Below are 15,911 nucleotides of genomic sequence, written 5' to 3'. Positions count from 1 at the left end.
TCCCTGTGTTATCAACACTGTTTGCAGCACAAATCCAAACCACAGCCCCATACCAGCTACTGTGAAGAAAATTAACTCTAATCCAGCCAAAACCAGCATAATGAAGAAGTACGGTTATCCCTCATTTTGCATGTAGAGAACTAAGGTTAAAGTCAAAAGTGGACATTAAATTCCAAATTGAGATACCTGCCAATGTATGTTCCTGTTTGGACATTAAGAACTGGACAAACCTTGACCTCCGCTGGAGCTGGTAGTTCCCAACACTTCCACAAAGTAAATTCAGGTGTCTCAAGAGGAACAGCTAGCAGATGAAGACTCCCAGCTGGTGGCCCTCAATGAAAGTTAGTTTAGGAGACTCTCTTGGTATTACTGGGAAATCTTTGTAAGAAGGCAGAACAGACTCCATCATCCAGAGGTGACGTTGATCTTCCTTGAACCTTGAGACTCCCTTTTGTTTCCCTCTTTTTCTAAGCTGTGGGAAATCTCAGCTGAAGCACAGGGAAGACTCAGCGGACATTACACAGCTGGTGATGGATGGTATTTTAGAGACACTGCAAAGACCAGGGTGACCATCATTAGGGCAGTTAAATTAATATCCTTGTGATGCTAAAATTAATTTTTAACTATCAATCACGTGCAGCCAGGGTCTGTCTCTCTCCCTGTTCATGTTGAAAATCACCACCTTGTTAACTCTAATGCTTTTTTCATTCCTGTTGCAGAGATGAAATCTATTGTCAGATCTGCAAGCAGCTGACCCAGAACCCATCCAAGAGCAGCCATGCCAGGGGGTGGATCCTGATGTCCCTCTGCGTCGGATGTTTTGCTCCTTCTGAGAAGTTTGTGAAGGTAAGTTGTAGGTGATATTTGTCTCATGCATTACCTGCCAGTACATTTTCTTTTCCATCCATGGGACCGGCTTTTCTCTTGGGTTTCACAGTGGAGGGAATCCTGGTCTTTGTCTTTGCCAGGAATGAAAATGACATAAAGTTCCTAAGAAAAGCACACATGATCCCAAGATCAGTGTCTAAAATGGATCAGATGGGTCACTCCTGAGAAGGGAGGGCTACTAAAATGATCTGAGGGCTGGAGCACCTCTCCTATGAGGACAGGCTGAGAGAGTTGGGGTTGTTCAGCCTGGAGAAGAGAAGGCTGCGGGCAGAGCTGATTGCAGCCTTTCAGTGCTTAATGGGGGCCCATAGGAAAGATGGGGACAATCTTTTTAGTAGGGCCAGCTGTGTCAGGACGAGGGGTAATGGCTTTAAACTAAAATGGGGTAGGTTTAGACTGGATCTGAGGAAGAAATTCTTTACAATGAGGGTGGTGAAACACTGGAACAGGTTGCCCAGAGAGGTGGTGGGGGCCCCGTACCTGGAAACATTCAAGGCCAGGTTGGACGGGGCTGTGAGCAACCTGATCTGGTTAAAGGTGTCCCTGCTCCCTTCAGGGGGGTTGGGCTGGGTGACCTCTAGGGGTCCCTTCCAACCCAAAACATTCTATCATTCTATGATTCTATGAAGTGACTCTCTCTTCCCTGTGACTCTAAAGGGAACGTAGCCAACCAGCTCAGGTGATGCCTCTTGCGCTGTAGATGCATGAAGATGTGATTAAGTGATTTCTGGCAGGAAAGTTGATTGTGGAAGGCTGCAGGTGGAATTTGCACACCCACAATAACCCACATTTCTCCCCTATTTCTCACATGCAAAGGTCTATGCATTCATTTCTCACTGCAGGGGGGTTGGACTAGATGACCACTAGCGGTCCCTTCCAACCCTAAACATTCTATGATTCTATGATTCTATGATTCAAGCATCTACTGACTTTGAGCTTGACCTTATGACATCAGGCATGTACTCCAAAAAAAAATGGCAAGGAATAGTAATACAGAGATAATTATAAATATAACTTAATATAAAAAAAATTGCACATAGAAAGGGAAGGGTTTCATTTACCTGGAAGTATGTTTGCATAGTTGCTCTCTGCATGCTACAACTTGCCCAACCATGTGTCATACTGAAAACATCCAACTCTAAACAGCCACACGAGAGATGACGTTTAATGTATCTTCAGAAGCACTGTGGATCAGCAGGACTGAAGTCAGTGGTTGATGCTGTGACTGACGCTTTTGAAAATCGAGTTGTTGTTAAGGATTTGCTTTTTTTTCTGGGCAAAGTTTTGTTGCCTTGATTTGAACAGTCTGCCTTCCAAATGAGTTACACCCCTAGATTCTGAATAACACCCACTGGGCTGCTCAAGTTAATCCCATGCCTAAGAGTTTAGTTTGCTCAGGACAAAGGGCTCAGCAAAGTCTTTGCTTTGCCATGATAGAAAATCTCCTCTGTCCCTCTCAGATCTTTGAATGCTGGAGCCTGGAACTGCTGCCAAGCCTGCTAGAGATAAAGATGTTCCATTAATTTCAATAGATATCAGATCAGGTACTGGTTCCTCAGCACTGAAAGAGCTGAAGCCAAGAATAGAAATCCCTCCTTCATCCTCAGGCCTTGCCAGTATGAAATCTAATAAAGCAGATAAATCACTGGCAAAGTGGCAGAAAATTAAATTATGTCTGGAAATGAGATCTGAGAAAGTATGCCGCAGGAGGTTGTGTGGGCTTAAATCTTTAATGGCAGAAGATTATTTTAGGTGAGTGAAGCACTTCTCAGAAATAATTTATGGGTAGCTCTGGAGACTCAGAATCATAGAATCATGGAATGGACCTTTAAAGGGACCTTTAAAGCTCATCCAGTCCAACCCCCCTGCAATGAGCAGGGACATCTTCAACCGGATCAGATTGCTCAGAGCCCAGTCCAACCTGACCTGGGATGTGTCCAGGGATGGTGCATCCACCACCTCTCTGGACAACTGTGCCAGGGCTTCACGTGTACCTCTGCCCAACATTATGATCCATGCTGAAATACATGTCAATATTCCAAACAGCTTCAGAGAGGGTTTATACTAATTTTGCCCTTATTCATCACCCATTTGCACCTTGGGCTGTTGGAGATGATGGGCAGCCTGCAGTGACAGAAGCTCCTTGAGTGTGAGTGCAAGCAACACTTGCAGAAACCCACACTGTGGTTAACTCTCAAGGCTCCAGTCTGGCAAACAGCAACACACAAGCAGTGACTTGGGCGATGTCTCGGAGCTCCTCTGAAGCCACCGTAGTTATCCATGGGGACACCTTCCAGCCTAAAATGTTATGTTTTTGAGATAAAGCATTCTCATGATGAAATATTAACTCTGCTCCCAAACCACACTCGTTCCCATCCAGACTCACTTTTTTGTTTCGTGAAAAGCAGAGGAATATTCAGAGTTTGTTGAAGTTTGATGAACTTTTCTGTTTTGATGCTACATTAACCCAGGCCACCTAGTCCAGTCTGATCTGGGTTGGGAGACAAACTCTATGTCAGTGCCAGACTTTATTCACAGACTCTTAATCTATTAGTACCCTTTTAAAAGAAAGAAAAAGGTAAATATCTCTTAGAATTTCTTTCCTATACTCTTCCATGCAGTGAATGTTGTATCAGACTCCTGGTTACTTTTCTCCTGAAACCCCTAGGCTCTAACTTTAATTGAAGCAATATTACGGAAAAAAAGATGAGGAATTTCAAGAAACTGTTGTGCCTGGAAGTCGTCCCACGACCTTCAAAAGTGTCAATTAGAACTGAACATTTTGCGAAGGATTTAGCTGATAATGAGGCAGTCTTCAACATGTTTTTCTGCTCCCAAATATGAAGGTCATGCTTTGCATCCCATTAGACGCCTTTATCCCATCATACGCTAAGCATGGGTCAAGACACATTAGCACTCCTGTTCTTTGGACCTGTCTTTCAACTAATAATGGACTTTGGTGGGAAGGTTCAGTCACAAGGAAGGAGAAATACATAAAAAAAAATATAATTAGAGAGTTCATTATTAACAGCAGAATTAAAGCTAGACTTTTATACAGCATCAGCTGCTTGCAATCATTTGCAACAGCTCCCATCCACGTAACCTCTCTGTATTACCTAGTTATTTCGGAGTATCTCTATATATTATGATTGACAGAGATATCTGTCTCTCTACCCATGTTATTTATGGACTGGGAGTGTTACAGAGCAGTCTGTGTTACGGAGGGAACAGCTGTGTGTTAGCATGCAGAGAACTCTCTAGCTATCTATAAAGTCTCTCTGAAAAACATGATTTACAGACCTATTAGTCTTAGCTGCCTTTTTGGCCAAGATATTTATGTAATATTTTTAAGTGCATTATCTTTCATATTGTGGAAGTCACAGGATTTAATTTTCCTCTACAGCAATGTGGTTGTATTTTTAACATAGGATGAAGTGCTTCAGATTCTGCTTTAGGATCTTCTAAAATGCAATTTAAAATCTGACTAAGGAAACATCTGTTCAATGTAATTGTGAAAGATCTTTTGTACTGGCCGCTAAGCGTTCTGAGTAGCCTTTGCTTACAATTGCCCCAGATCATTACTTATATGTCTTTTTCATTCATTTTGGCCAACATTCAATGGTAACGTCTTTAAAATACAGAGATAGAAATCAGCGGCAGCAATAGCAGGAACAGAAAAGCTGCTGCACTGGCTTCGATGAAAGGTCTGTCTGAGCTGGTATCTTATCTCCACCAAGGCCAGCAATGCACGGTATAAGAACAAGCCAAGGGTGCAGACTGTCCTACTCTCTCTCAGCTTCCAGCCATGGGGTGTAGGAGCGTCCTGAGCTCGAGTGGTATCACTGCCATTAGCCCGAGAGGGCTTTTCTCCAGTAAAAAGCTGCTTTTGAATGTTTTCAAATGCTTGGCCTCTAGAACCGATGGTCTAACCAACGTGTTCCCTGCTGCCAACAGTATTTAAGGAACTTCATCAACGGAGGCCCCCCGGGTTATGCTCCCTATTGTGAAGAGAGGCTGAGGCGGACGTTTGCCAATGGGACAAGGACACAGCCCCCCAGCTGGTTGGAACTGCAGGTATGAGCCCCTCCATCCCCTCCCCAGGCAGCTGGGGCTCAGGGGTTGAGCCTTTCACTATCCCAGGCACCACATCTCTGACAGGACAGAAAATAATGTGACAAAATGCCTATTTCTTTCAAGAATTTTCAGGTATTTCCAAGATATTGCATCCTGGCTTTGCTCCAGAGTATGTTGAAGATCAATCCCTTTGCCTACATCAATACTTGTAAATTAAATGTGCTCGAGAGTGCTCTCAGGCATTGAGGCCAGCTGGCACGGAGCAAGCCCAGTGGAAACTGTCTTCCAGATGAAGGTGGCTGCAGGCAAACTGTCTGATGAGGATGGTCCCTGGGACTTGTTCGGGGATAGCAGTAGCTGAAACAGGCACAGTTTGTGCAATAATTGCTCGTTTTCCATGCTGGTTTACTAGCATAGACAGTTGTGCTCCAGTGCCCAGGAGCATTCCCAGGCATGCTTGGATTTACTGGAGTAGGCATTTTGATGACTGTGTATATTAAATAAAAAATCTGGGACTTCCAAGTGTTTCCAGTGGCTGACCGTACATTATCCTGTTGAGAAGTATTTCACAGTAGTATTGAAAAGCAGCCAGTCAGTGGAATGGGGAATTTGAAAATATTTACCACAGTTGAGTGGAAGAGTATGTAGGTAAATAGCCTCGTTGGGATTGAAATACACGTGCCTTTATAAAGTTTTACTTTAATCCATTAGGCAACCAAATCCAAGAAACCGATCATGCTGCCTGTCACATTTATGGATGGGACAACAAAAACCCTCTTGACCGACTCTGCAACAACGGCTAAAGAGCTCTGTAATTCTTTGGCCGACAAAATCAGCCTGAAGGACCGATTTGGCTTTTCACTCTACATTGCACTTTTTGACAAGGTATGTCTTAAATTACGTTCCTGACTAGCCCTGTAAAAGAAGGGGAAGGTTCTCTTTGCTGTCACATACCTTCCAGATGGCAGAAGGACCCTGTGCGCTGAGTAAACAACCAGCTTCAAGGTCAGGAAGGAACATTTCTTCCATGTAGATGCCAACATGATTTTCACAATAGGAGCAGTCAAACACTGGAGCAGGGTTGCAGAGACACTATGAAATCTCCCTCCTTGGAGATATTCAGAATTTAACAGCAGAAGGCACAGAGAACCTGATCAAAGATGGACCTGCTCTGACCAGTGGGCTGGACCATCAATCTCCAGAAGTGCCTTTCCACCTACATTATTCTGTGATGTTGTACTCTTACTCTCAGTCAAGCTACTTTGAGTGGAATTTCCAGTAAAAAAAAAATAAACAGCTTGGATTTTTTTATGCAAGAGAGCAACTACGTTTAATTGGAAAGCTGATGGTTGAAATTAAGCTTCCAAAATAGGCTAAAATCTGAACTGCCATACCTGCATTGGCACTGACCTGATTTATTTAACCTTTTCCCAGATATTTCATAAAAATTGAGTTGAGTGTAAATGAGAAGAAAAAAATAGACCTAGGGTAAAACTTCAATGGGTGAGACAACAGCTGCAAGCCAACGAAACAGAATCATTCCTACAGCTGCTGTGTAAGAGGACGAAGTATATTCTCACCTTCGCATGTGGCCACCTCTGCCTGTGGGTGGAGAAGAAAACGGTTTATACTCTGTCTTCGTGATCTTTTTTGAGGAGGCATTCATCCAGGGATGTTCACCCTGAGGAGACGTAGTGCTTTAGAGCTTTGTATCAGATCACAGTGAGAAGACAGAGATGACGAATCTTCTGTAACAGGACAGGCTGTTTATTCTGGGTTTGTCTCATGCTTAGCATGGTTGGATCCAAGTCCATGACTTTGAAAGAGGATGCTTCGAAGCACAACATGAATAAACAATACTTTATAATGGGACCATTGGCTTTGCTAATTCACATTGATGCTCTCTTTTCATTCTGGATGGGAAACTGAGGCTCAAAACAATATAGCTCACCCAGCTATGCTGCAGGCCTATTCAGTCTTGACCGGCTAGTAGAGGTAGATACTTTGATTTATTTTGATTAGAAAGGAAGTCTGGATGAGTGACGCAGAGATAGATATCTCTACCTAGAGAGGTCAGCATTTGGTCGGGTGATTGCCACGTTTGCCTCTGCCCTGACTAGGTCTCCTCGCTGGGGAGCGGCAATGACCACGTGATGGATGCTGTGTCTCAGTGCGAGCAGTATGCCAAAGAGCAGGGAGCGCAGGAGCGCAACGCGCCGTGGCGGCTCTTCTTCAGGAAGGAGATCTTCACTCCTTGGCACAACCCGAGTGAGGACAATGTGGCCACCAATCTTATTTACCAACAGATCGTGCGAGGGGTGAAGTTTGGGGAATACCGATGTGACAAAGTAAGTGTCCTCAGCCACTGCTGATCTCACCAGTTTCATCAAAGGGGATGAGGAATCTTCCTCCTTGAACACCTGCTAGCTTGGGGATTATGGTATTCGCTTGGGAAACAGGAGCTACAGGAATCAGATCCTCTTGGCTGAGGAGAGACCAGACACTCCAATAGAATCATAGAATCATTTGGTTGGAAAAGACCTTTAAGATCAAGTCCAACCATACCTGTCCACTACTAAACCCTGTCCCTAAGCACCACATCTGCCTGTCTTTTAAGTACCTCAGGCAGTTGTAGGGAGTGATGAGGGCTCCCCTCAGCCTCCTCTGCTCCAGGCTGAACCCCCCCAGCTCCCCCAGCCGCTCCCCAGCAGCCTGGGTCTCCAGACCCCTCCCCAGCTCCATTGCCCTTCTCTGAACACGCTCCAGCCCCTCCAGGTCCTTCGGGGAGGGAGGGGCCCAACCCTGATGTTGAGGTGATGGCCTGGTTACAGCATTAAATTGGCTTGCTTGGCTCCCACAGGAAGAAGATCTGGCAGAACTGGCTTCCCAGCAGTACTATGTGGACTACGGGTCAGAGATGGTACTGGAAAGGCTGCTGAATCTAATTCCATCCTACATCCCGGACAGAGAGATCACAGCTTCGAAAACAGTGGAAAAATGGGCTCAGCTCATTATAGCTGCACATAAAAAGGTGGGGACAATAGATCACCTGGCAAGGACCAAGGCGTGCTTCAGTAGCTTCGTGTTCCTTTTAAACATGTCAGACATCATAGCTCAGCTTTTAGCCTGGCCTGAAGGTGAATCAACAAGAAAGACCAGATTTTGTACTAGCCCTATTCAGCTTTACCACTGGGCTTGAGGCAAGATCTGACAGAAGACAACCTGCAGAGATTCACTGTGAGAAGCAAAATACCACCTCTGGGGTCTCATTCCTGGTACACAGGATCGTGGTGTTACTGGTTGTATTACAAGTGGTGGCTCATGTCTCTGGGCAATGTCAGGACCTTATTCTGCCAGACATTGTATAAAACCTCCCTGACTTCCATAAGAATATTTGTGACACCCTCCCACAGCAACGTCTTCCATAACGCATTACCCATAACTCATCCAGACATGAGAATTCGCATTCATTTAACAGTAGGAGCCAGCTTCAGATTAAGACCCCTAAAGTGTAACCATCTCCGTGTGTGTTAGGGGTCTCACCTCCCATTACTGTCAACAAAGACTCAGGAATGCAATTCAGTTGGATCTTGCAGGTCCTCCATCAGTCTGTCAGCTACATACAGGAGCCACAGGTATCTGAGGATGTCCTAAACGAAGCTAAATGTCTTTGCTTTAGGGCTGTTGAGTGTCTGTTTCCAGCTAAAGGACTGTCAAGCTGAAAGGTAGACACTTACCTTAGGGAAACCCAAAGTTAGCTGAGATGAATGCCACTCCAACTGGTCACTCTAGGTGCTTGCCCAGCCTTCTCAGAGTTGAATTATTCCCTGAAGTGGGAAACAAAATTTTGCCAGGACTTTGTCCAACCTATCACTTTTTCCTGTAGGACTTTGGCCCTTAGCCCAATGGAGACCTAAATTAATACTAGTTCTAAGACCTTCAGATGACATTAATCGGTTTTGTTTGCTCTTTTCCTGGCTATAACTGGGTTTGTGCTTCACGTTTGTTTTAATTTGCTTTGTCTGCAGGGAATTTATACTCAGAAGAGGGCAGACCCCAAAAAAGTCAAGGAAGAGGTAGTGGATTTTGCACGTTTCAAGTGGCCTTTGCTGTTTTCCCGGTTTTATGAAGCCTTCAAATTCTCAGGTGAGTTAGTAGACCACATCCCCAGAGCACAGGATGCTCCAAAGCAAAAGGAAGGAGAGATAGGGGCTCCACAGACAAGAAGACATAATGGACCACCTAGTTGGCCGTTCTCAGATACGTTATTTTTTGGTGCATCCTGAGTAGCAATGGCTTAAGCTATGAGTCTGCCACTATTTCTCTTACTGAAAATAACACGGAGTGTTTGTGCCATTGCATCCTCCTTTGAAATCCACACAGTTTCTGTATCCTGAGACCCTTCATGAACTGATTGTATGTCTTGTCTTCAATCCAGGGCCAAGCCTGCCTAAAAATGATGTGATCGTAGCTGTCAACTGGACAGGGGTGTACTTCGTGGATGAACAGGAGCAGGTTCTCTTAGAGCTCTCTTTCCCAGAGATCACGGCTGTGTCAAGCAGCAGGTGAGACTCAGCTGGTGATCTCGCCCTAAGCCAGTCTTTTTCCAGGCTTTGCCTCTTGATGCCATTATCTTTCCCGTTTATGTCTCCTACAAAAATATAGAGGGGGAAAGCTGCAAGGGCAGAGTTTCACCTTGGCCACCATTAAAGGCGATGAATACACTTTCACCTCCAACAATGCAGAGGACATCCGGGACCTGGTGGTGACTTTCCTTGAAGGACTAAGGAAAAGATCCAAGTATGTGGTCACTCTCCAAGACAACCCAAACCCTGGTAAGTAAGTGGCCCAGTCCAGTGGCAAACATATAGATAGATTAATTACTCCAAAGGGATTTGGGGAAAAAAAATAATAATCAAACTAATGGTTGTTCTTGCAGTGGGAGAAGAATCTGGGTTCCTCAGCTTCCTCAAAGGAGACCTCATAGTTCTGGACCAGGACACAGGAGAAAATGTGATGAACTCAGGGTGGGCTAACGGGTTCAATGAACGGACCAAGCAGAGAGGGGATTTCCCAACTGATTCCGTCTACGTCTTGCCTACAGTCACCATGCCTCCACTGGAAATCGTGGTAAGTTGTCTTACAGAATGGCACAACTTGATACAAAGCCCGAGGAGGTCAAAGCCTTTCTGAAGAGCTTAGAACTGGCCAGAGTCTCCCTGACAATAAGGTGGATACCGGCATGGCTGAGAGGTGACAAGTTGTCCAAGGAGGAGGTGATCTCAGCCTTTTCTCTAGTCTTTGAACACCACAAGCTTGTGACTTGGAATACCCATGAATCCTGCTACATCCCTCCAGCTGGCCTGATAACTTGTAGGTGTATTTGGGGTTGGTGGGCACATTCACATATGGAGCTGGAGCTGTAGGACCAAAGCACATTCTTTTCATTAGGAAATGATCCACACTATGGAAATTTTTATTACTTGCATTAGCGACTGAGAACGGCACAGAGAAATGACAGTTGCACAGTTCTTACTGACTATTAACTGGAATTAATGGGTTATTCTTACTCACTTCTTTTCATTTTGTATCTGCTTCCTCTCTCTGAATACATCAGGTATATATTATATCAAATATACCAGGTGACAGAGACTTTTTCATCCCACAGGCACTGGTCACGATGACCCCTGACCAACGACAAGATGTTATCAGAACCTCTCAGATGGCAATTTCCGACAGTGAAGAGAGGGTGAAGCCATACACCTTGGAGGAATTTTCCTATGATTATTTTAGGTGATTTTTTAAACCATCTTCAAAAATTATATAGGAGTAGGAATACATCTCCAGGTAGCTTGGGAATCAGGATATTTCTGGCTACTGGAAAATTTAAATATGCACCACGGCTGACCAGACTGATCCCAAAACTCCCACTCCCGTCCAGATGGGCTGACAATCCAAACAGGCACACCAGATCCTCTGGGATGTCTTCACCCTGGTAGGATTGTTCTGCTAGGCGTTATTCTTCCAGTGTTTCTGCCCTGGCCATCCATCGCCATCATCCTTCCTCTTCTGATTTTTTTGGGGGATAGAGAAGGTTGTTTTGGTGTCAATACTTGGGTAGGGTGTGTAAGGGACTTTTCTGAGCCCTAGGAAAGTACAAATGGATACTTGGAGCTGGATAATTGCTAAACTGTGAATTTCCATTTGGTGGAAGAGTTCATCAGCCACATGCTGTGAACAACCTTCCCAGGTGAAATATTGGCCCCAAGCTGTCCCTTTTATCTTTGTAACATTTCCACCTTTCCTTTTGCTTTGTCTTTGCCACCAGGCCACCTCCCAAGCACACCTTGAGCCGGGTCATGATCACCAAGAGCCGTGGGAAGGACAAGCTGTGGTGTTACACCCGTGAGCCCATCAAACAGCCCTTGCTGAAGAAGATCCTGGGCAGCGAGGAGCTGTCCCAGGAAGCCTGCATGGCCTTCATTGATATCCTTTCACTGTCTGGGGAAGCCCTTTTCCTTTTGCTGTGCCACACCTGTTAATTCAGAAAACTCTGGCCTGATCTAACGGTTGGACTTGATGATCTTAAAGGTCTTTTCCAACCTAAACGATTCTATGATTCTATGATCTTACACAGAATAGTTGCAATATGGCATGACGGTGAAGGCTGTCGTTTGGTTTAGGTTACTGCAGCTTCACTGGTGTCTGACACCAGCTGAAAATCTGGTCTTTCACAGTGGTACATGTATGTGTGATCAGGTAACTCATGATCACACGTAGCTTTCTTAGGTCTACACATCCTGACCCCAAAGCAATTCTTTCAACTTGAGGTGATGCAAGATAAAGGGAGAGAGCTCGCTGGATATCTCCTAAAGCAATTTAAAGTCTTTACCATACACTGTGCCTACTCCACCAAACTGCAACCACTTCTGAGGTCATATGTAGGACATCTTTAATCACATTGTCAACAGAAGGGCTTCTCCAAACATCCCTGTTAGCTGATCCTTGACTCGTCCTTCCCACCAGTGCTCAAGTATATGGGTGACTACCCATCCAAAAGGACCCGCTCAGTCAATGAGCTGACAGACCAAATATTTGAAGGTGCCTTGAAAGCTGAACCCCTGAAGGATGAAATCTACTGCCAGACCCTCAAGCAGCTCACAGACAACCACATCAAGTAAGAATTGTTCGTTCTCCTTGGCCCAAATGCACTAGCCTGTGTGGGGAAAAGCAGATCCGAAGTGTCCGTGCCGTGAGTGATTTTTTTCCTCCTGGATCTCTCCTCATGTAGGTACAGTGAAGAGAAAGGCTGGGAGCTGTTGTGGTTGTGTACAGGCCTTTTCCCTCCAAGTAACATCCTCCTGCCCCATGTCCAGAGGTTCCTGCAGTCCCGGAAACATCACCCCTTGGCGGCAGACTGCATCCAAAGACTCCAGAAAGCCCTCAGGTATGCCACCAAAAGACCTCCTAGCCCTGACCGTGCCACAGCATCCAAACATTCATCAGAAAATACGAGTAGGAGATATTGGGGTGGTTGGGGCAACAGTGAAAGCTCACAGCTTCTCCCTGCATTCAACCAAGCTGAATGAAAGGGACATTGGGTGGAAAAAGTCACTGGTAAACTGTCTGGGGAAAAATAGAGATTAATTAAGTTGGCTTTGTACTGCCAGCTCCATTTAAGTCACCTACAACCTAAGCAAATACACATCACCCATTACAATTTTTCTTTCTTCTTTTTTGGTGAGGGGGAACCTAATATTAAGAAAGTAGCCAAAGTTCATCGTAAAAGAATATGTATAGAAATGGAAGATTTAAACAGAGGATTCTTGTTTTGATGCTGCAGCACTTGGCACCTCCTGTTTTGCAGGAATGGATCCAGGAAGTACCCGCCTCATCTGGTAGAAGTGGAAGCCATTCAACACAAAACCACCCAAATTTTCCACAAGGTTTACTTCCCTGATGACACCGATGAGGTAATTGGGGGAGAAGGAAATTCTTCTTTTCTGTCAGGATTGATGTCAATTTTCTTATGAAAATATCAGAAGAGCCCAATATTGGTTCTGATTCAGCAAAACTCAGAAGACTCTGGAAAAGAGAAGTGTAAGGATATTCCATCCTTTTATCTAGCCTGACAAGCTCAGGGGTTTGATTTACTGCAGTTCACCTTTTTCAAGACGTGGGTGCTGTGCTGGTGTTCACTGGAGGCTTTATAGTATGACCCCAGAAAGAAGGAAACCGGGTGGGTTCATCTCCACTTGCTCAGTGGTTCACAAGCCTTGGATATCAGTTATTTGCAGCCTAGACTGGCAGATATTGTCCACCCAACTGTACCCAGTGGGGTACCATGATGGGGCTCCCTGGGGACTGGGCAGACTATGGCAGCGCTGGCGAGTAGGTAACTGAAATTATGCCTTCTGACCTGAGATGACACAGAAATCATACCTGCCCTCAGGAACCTCTCATTAAGCATCTTACACACTAATTAGGCAGCTAATTATATTGATGCCAGAGCAGATATGCATGTCCTTGCAGAAACTGCTGTCTGATGCTACCAATTAGTCTTCCTATGAGGCTCACATCTCTCTCTACCCTCATGCTCTTGGGCACAACCAAATTCTTCTGTTTCCAAGTGGGTTTAAGTGTAAAGCAGTGCACACCCATGGAAGGAAAAGGAGGATTCCTCTCCAGCAGCAGTGCGTGCCCTTGTCTATCTGTAATGGAGAGTTAAGAGAACTGATGGGATTTCCCATCACTGAGTATTTTTTTCTACGTGACCAGCAATAAGCATGACACTGCTTTATATACGTGCATCTCTGTGAGAACCAGCAGAAGGAGGCAGTGGGGACTTCTGCACTTGGATGGGTTTGCTGTGATGCTTTTGGCCATGGCGGTCACACAGGTGGACTGGCAGAGGAGCATCACCCCAGTACAACATGCATCTGCACCAAAGCGCTGCTGAACACCAGCAGCACTGAGCTCCAGGCTGGTCTCTCATAGGATATGGAGCATGGCTCCTGGTGGATTGGTGGTTCAGGCTAATGCAGTCATGCATGTGGTGGTCAGAAGCTTAAATTCCTTAAACTGCTATGAACTGAATCTCTTTAAGTGGGCAGAGCAAAAGTGAGGTGAGGTAAATGTCAAGCACAGCTCAAAAGACAAAACATGGGCTGGGACTTGCATGCAGGTGTGACAGTCCTTTGGATAGCCCATCCACACATAAAGCAAGAGTCAGCTCCCCTCTCTTCAGCTCTCCAGAAGTCAGGCATTTGGTCTATACCAGGCATCTGACCTCCTCAACATAGGTGGAGAGAAAGTTGGGGCAAATCAGCCTGGAGGTATCTCTCTCCCCGTAGACAAATAGCTCTGAGACCTAACTGTTAGATGGGAAAAATGTCTTGAATTGCCTGGGAAGCCCTGACTAAGCCACCAGAGGATATAGAGAGAGCATCACAAAGCACAACTGTACAGCAGTAGCATGGCTGAGCTTCTGCAAACGCTCCTTCCCATCCCCAGAGCTACAGTCCACAACATCACTGATTTCGTTGGTGGTAGGCACCTAAATCCCTTCACATGTCTGAGTCATAAAGAATAAAGAATAAAGTGGAAATCAACCTTCAGGTAGCAGTGGTGAGGATCTTCCTTTCTTTGTAGGCATTTGAGGTGGAGTCCAGCACAAAAGCCAAGGACTTCTGCCAGAACATCTCCAACAGGCTGCTCCTAAAGTCCTCTGAGGGCTTCAGCCTCTTTGTCAAAATCTCCGACAAGGTGAGTGACCCACCCAGAGACTGGGGTAGCCCCGAGGCACTCGGGGTGACCCACCAGCCAATGGGTGCACATTGGTGGGGCCAGAGCTATCTGCACCCTCACAGGTGAGATGCATTTCTCTGCAAGCAGTGTGGGGTTTCTAAGGCAGATCCAACCCTCTACGGGTGAGATTTGCAGTCCCACAGCCCTGACTTACAGCAGTCATCCCAAAGGGCTTAAAACACAAACAGCCAAAGCCCTGTTAAGTCAGGTTTATAAGAAAGGACTAAGAAAAACGTGCAGCTTGGAGCTGCCTCAGGCAACTGGGGGAAATCTATGGAGATAGTCATCATGAAGGGAAATGAATTGCTCCTGTGAAACAGGAACCTGCAATAAGGAGTAATGGGTAAAATTAGAGACAGAGCCTGCAGCAAGGTGCTGGCAGTGGCTTTCTCACGTCAAAGATTTGTAATGCATCAGTGTGAGCATTGAGCATTGAGAAACAACTGCAAGAGATAGGGCAATGGCCAACCCTGCCTGTGGCCTCTTACCACTTGCTCAGCCTTTGTAACCGTGTGCTGTGTCCCCCAGGTCATCAGCGTGCCTGAGGGAGATTTCTTCTTTGACTTTGTGAGACACCTGACAGACTGGATAAAGAAAGCAAGACCAGCAAAAGATGGTAATTGTGACTTTTCTCCATTGTGGGTCACACAGAACCCTCCTAGAGCTCACCAGCCCTTTCAAACAAGATTGACCACACAGTCTTCCCTGTCTGTTGGCCCACGCTGCTGTGGTCGTGGCTGTCTGCCCCAGACCTTGGGACAGCATGTGGGAGATGATCTGTCCAGGAGAAGCAAGACTTCTGCTCCAGGGCTAGACCCAGCCCCTACAAGGAGCACCTGTAGGCTGGCCTGTGGGAAGGTTTCAGTGATGGGATTCATCTCACTTTGCTGCCCACATCCACAGCAGAGATGAATGTATCAGTGGCTGCAAGACACAGGTGCCTCCAGAGTGTAATCCATAGAATGTTTTGGGTTGGAAGGGACCCCTAGAGGTCATCTAGTCCAACCCCCCTGCAGGGAGCAGGGACACCTTTAACCAGATCAAGTTGCTCACAACCCTGTCCAACTTGGCCTTGAATGTTTCCAGGGATGGGGCCTCCGCCCCCTCTCTGGGCAACCCCTGCCAGGGTTTCACCACCCTCA

At 45.8% G+C, this 15,911-nt stretch overlaps 1 protein-coding gene across 2 annotated transcripts in view; it reads left to right on the top strand.

Annotated features, from left to right (window-relative positions):
- Nucleotides 1-15,911, top strand: part of MYO7A (myosin VIIA) — a 63,209-nt gene that overhangs the window by 41,960 nt on the left and 5,338 nt on the right. For both annotated transcript variants that reach the window (XM_035892688.1, XM_035892687.1), the window contains exons 26-41: nucleotides 720-846; nucleotides 4,843-4,962; nucleotides 5,674-5,847; nucleotides 7,083-7,310; nucleotides 7,823-7,993; nucleotides 8,991-9,108; nucleotides 9,401-9,527; nucleotides 9,628-9,797; nucleotides 9,902-10,092; nucleotides 10,631-10,755; nucleotides 11,291-11,448; nucleotides 11,986-12,139; nucleotides 12,254-12,409; nucleotides 12,830-12,935; nucleotides 14,614-14,727; nucleotides 15,298-15,385. In XM_035892688.1, coding sequence (XP_035748581.1) covers nucleotides 720-846; nucleotides 4,843-4,962; nucleotides 5,674-5,847; nucleotides 7,083-7,310; nucleotides 7,823-7,993; nucleotides 8,991-9,108; nucleotides 9,401-9,527; nucleotides 9,628-9,797; nucleotides 9,902-10,092; nucleotides 10,631-10,755; nucleotides 11,291-11,448; nucleotides 11,986-12,139; nucleotides 12,254-12,409; nucleotides 12,830-12,935; nucleotides 14,614-14,727; nucleotides 15,298-15,385 — 2,327 coding nt within the window. The remainder of the gene's footprint in view (nucleotides 1-719; nucleotides 847-4,842; nucleotides 4,963-5,673; nucleotides 5,848-7,082; nucleotides 7,311-7,822; nucleotides 7,994-8,990; nucleotides 9,109-9,400; nucleotides 9,528-9,627; nucleotides 9,798-9,901; nucleotides 10,093-10,630; nucleotides 10,756-11,290; nucleotides 11,449-11,985; nucleotides 12,140-12,253; nucleotides 12,410-12,829; nucleotides 12,936-14,613; nucleotides 14,728-15,297; nucleotides 15,386-15,911) is intronic.

This window comes from Egretta garzetta, unplaced genomic scaffold (genome assembly GCF_000687185.1).
Source record: "Egretta garzetta isolate BGI_Z169 unplaced genomic scaffold, ASM68718v1 scaffold323, whole genome shotgun sequence".
Lineage (NCBI taxonomy): Eukaryota > Metazoa > Chordata > Aves > Pelecaniformes > Ardeidae > Egretta > Egretta garzetta.
This window is presented reverse-complemented; position numbering and strand designations above follow the sequence as displayed.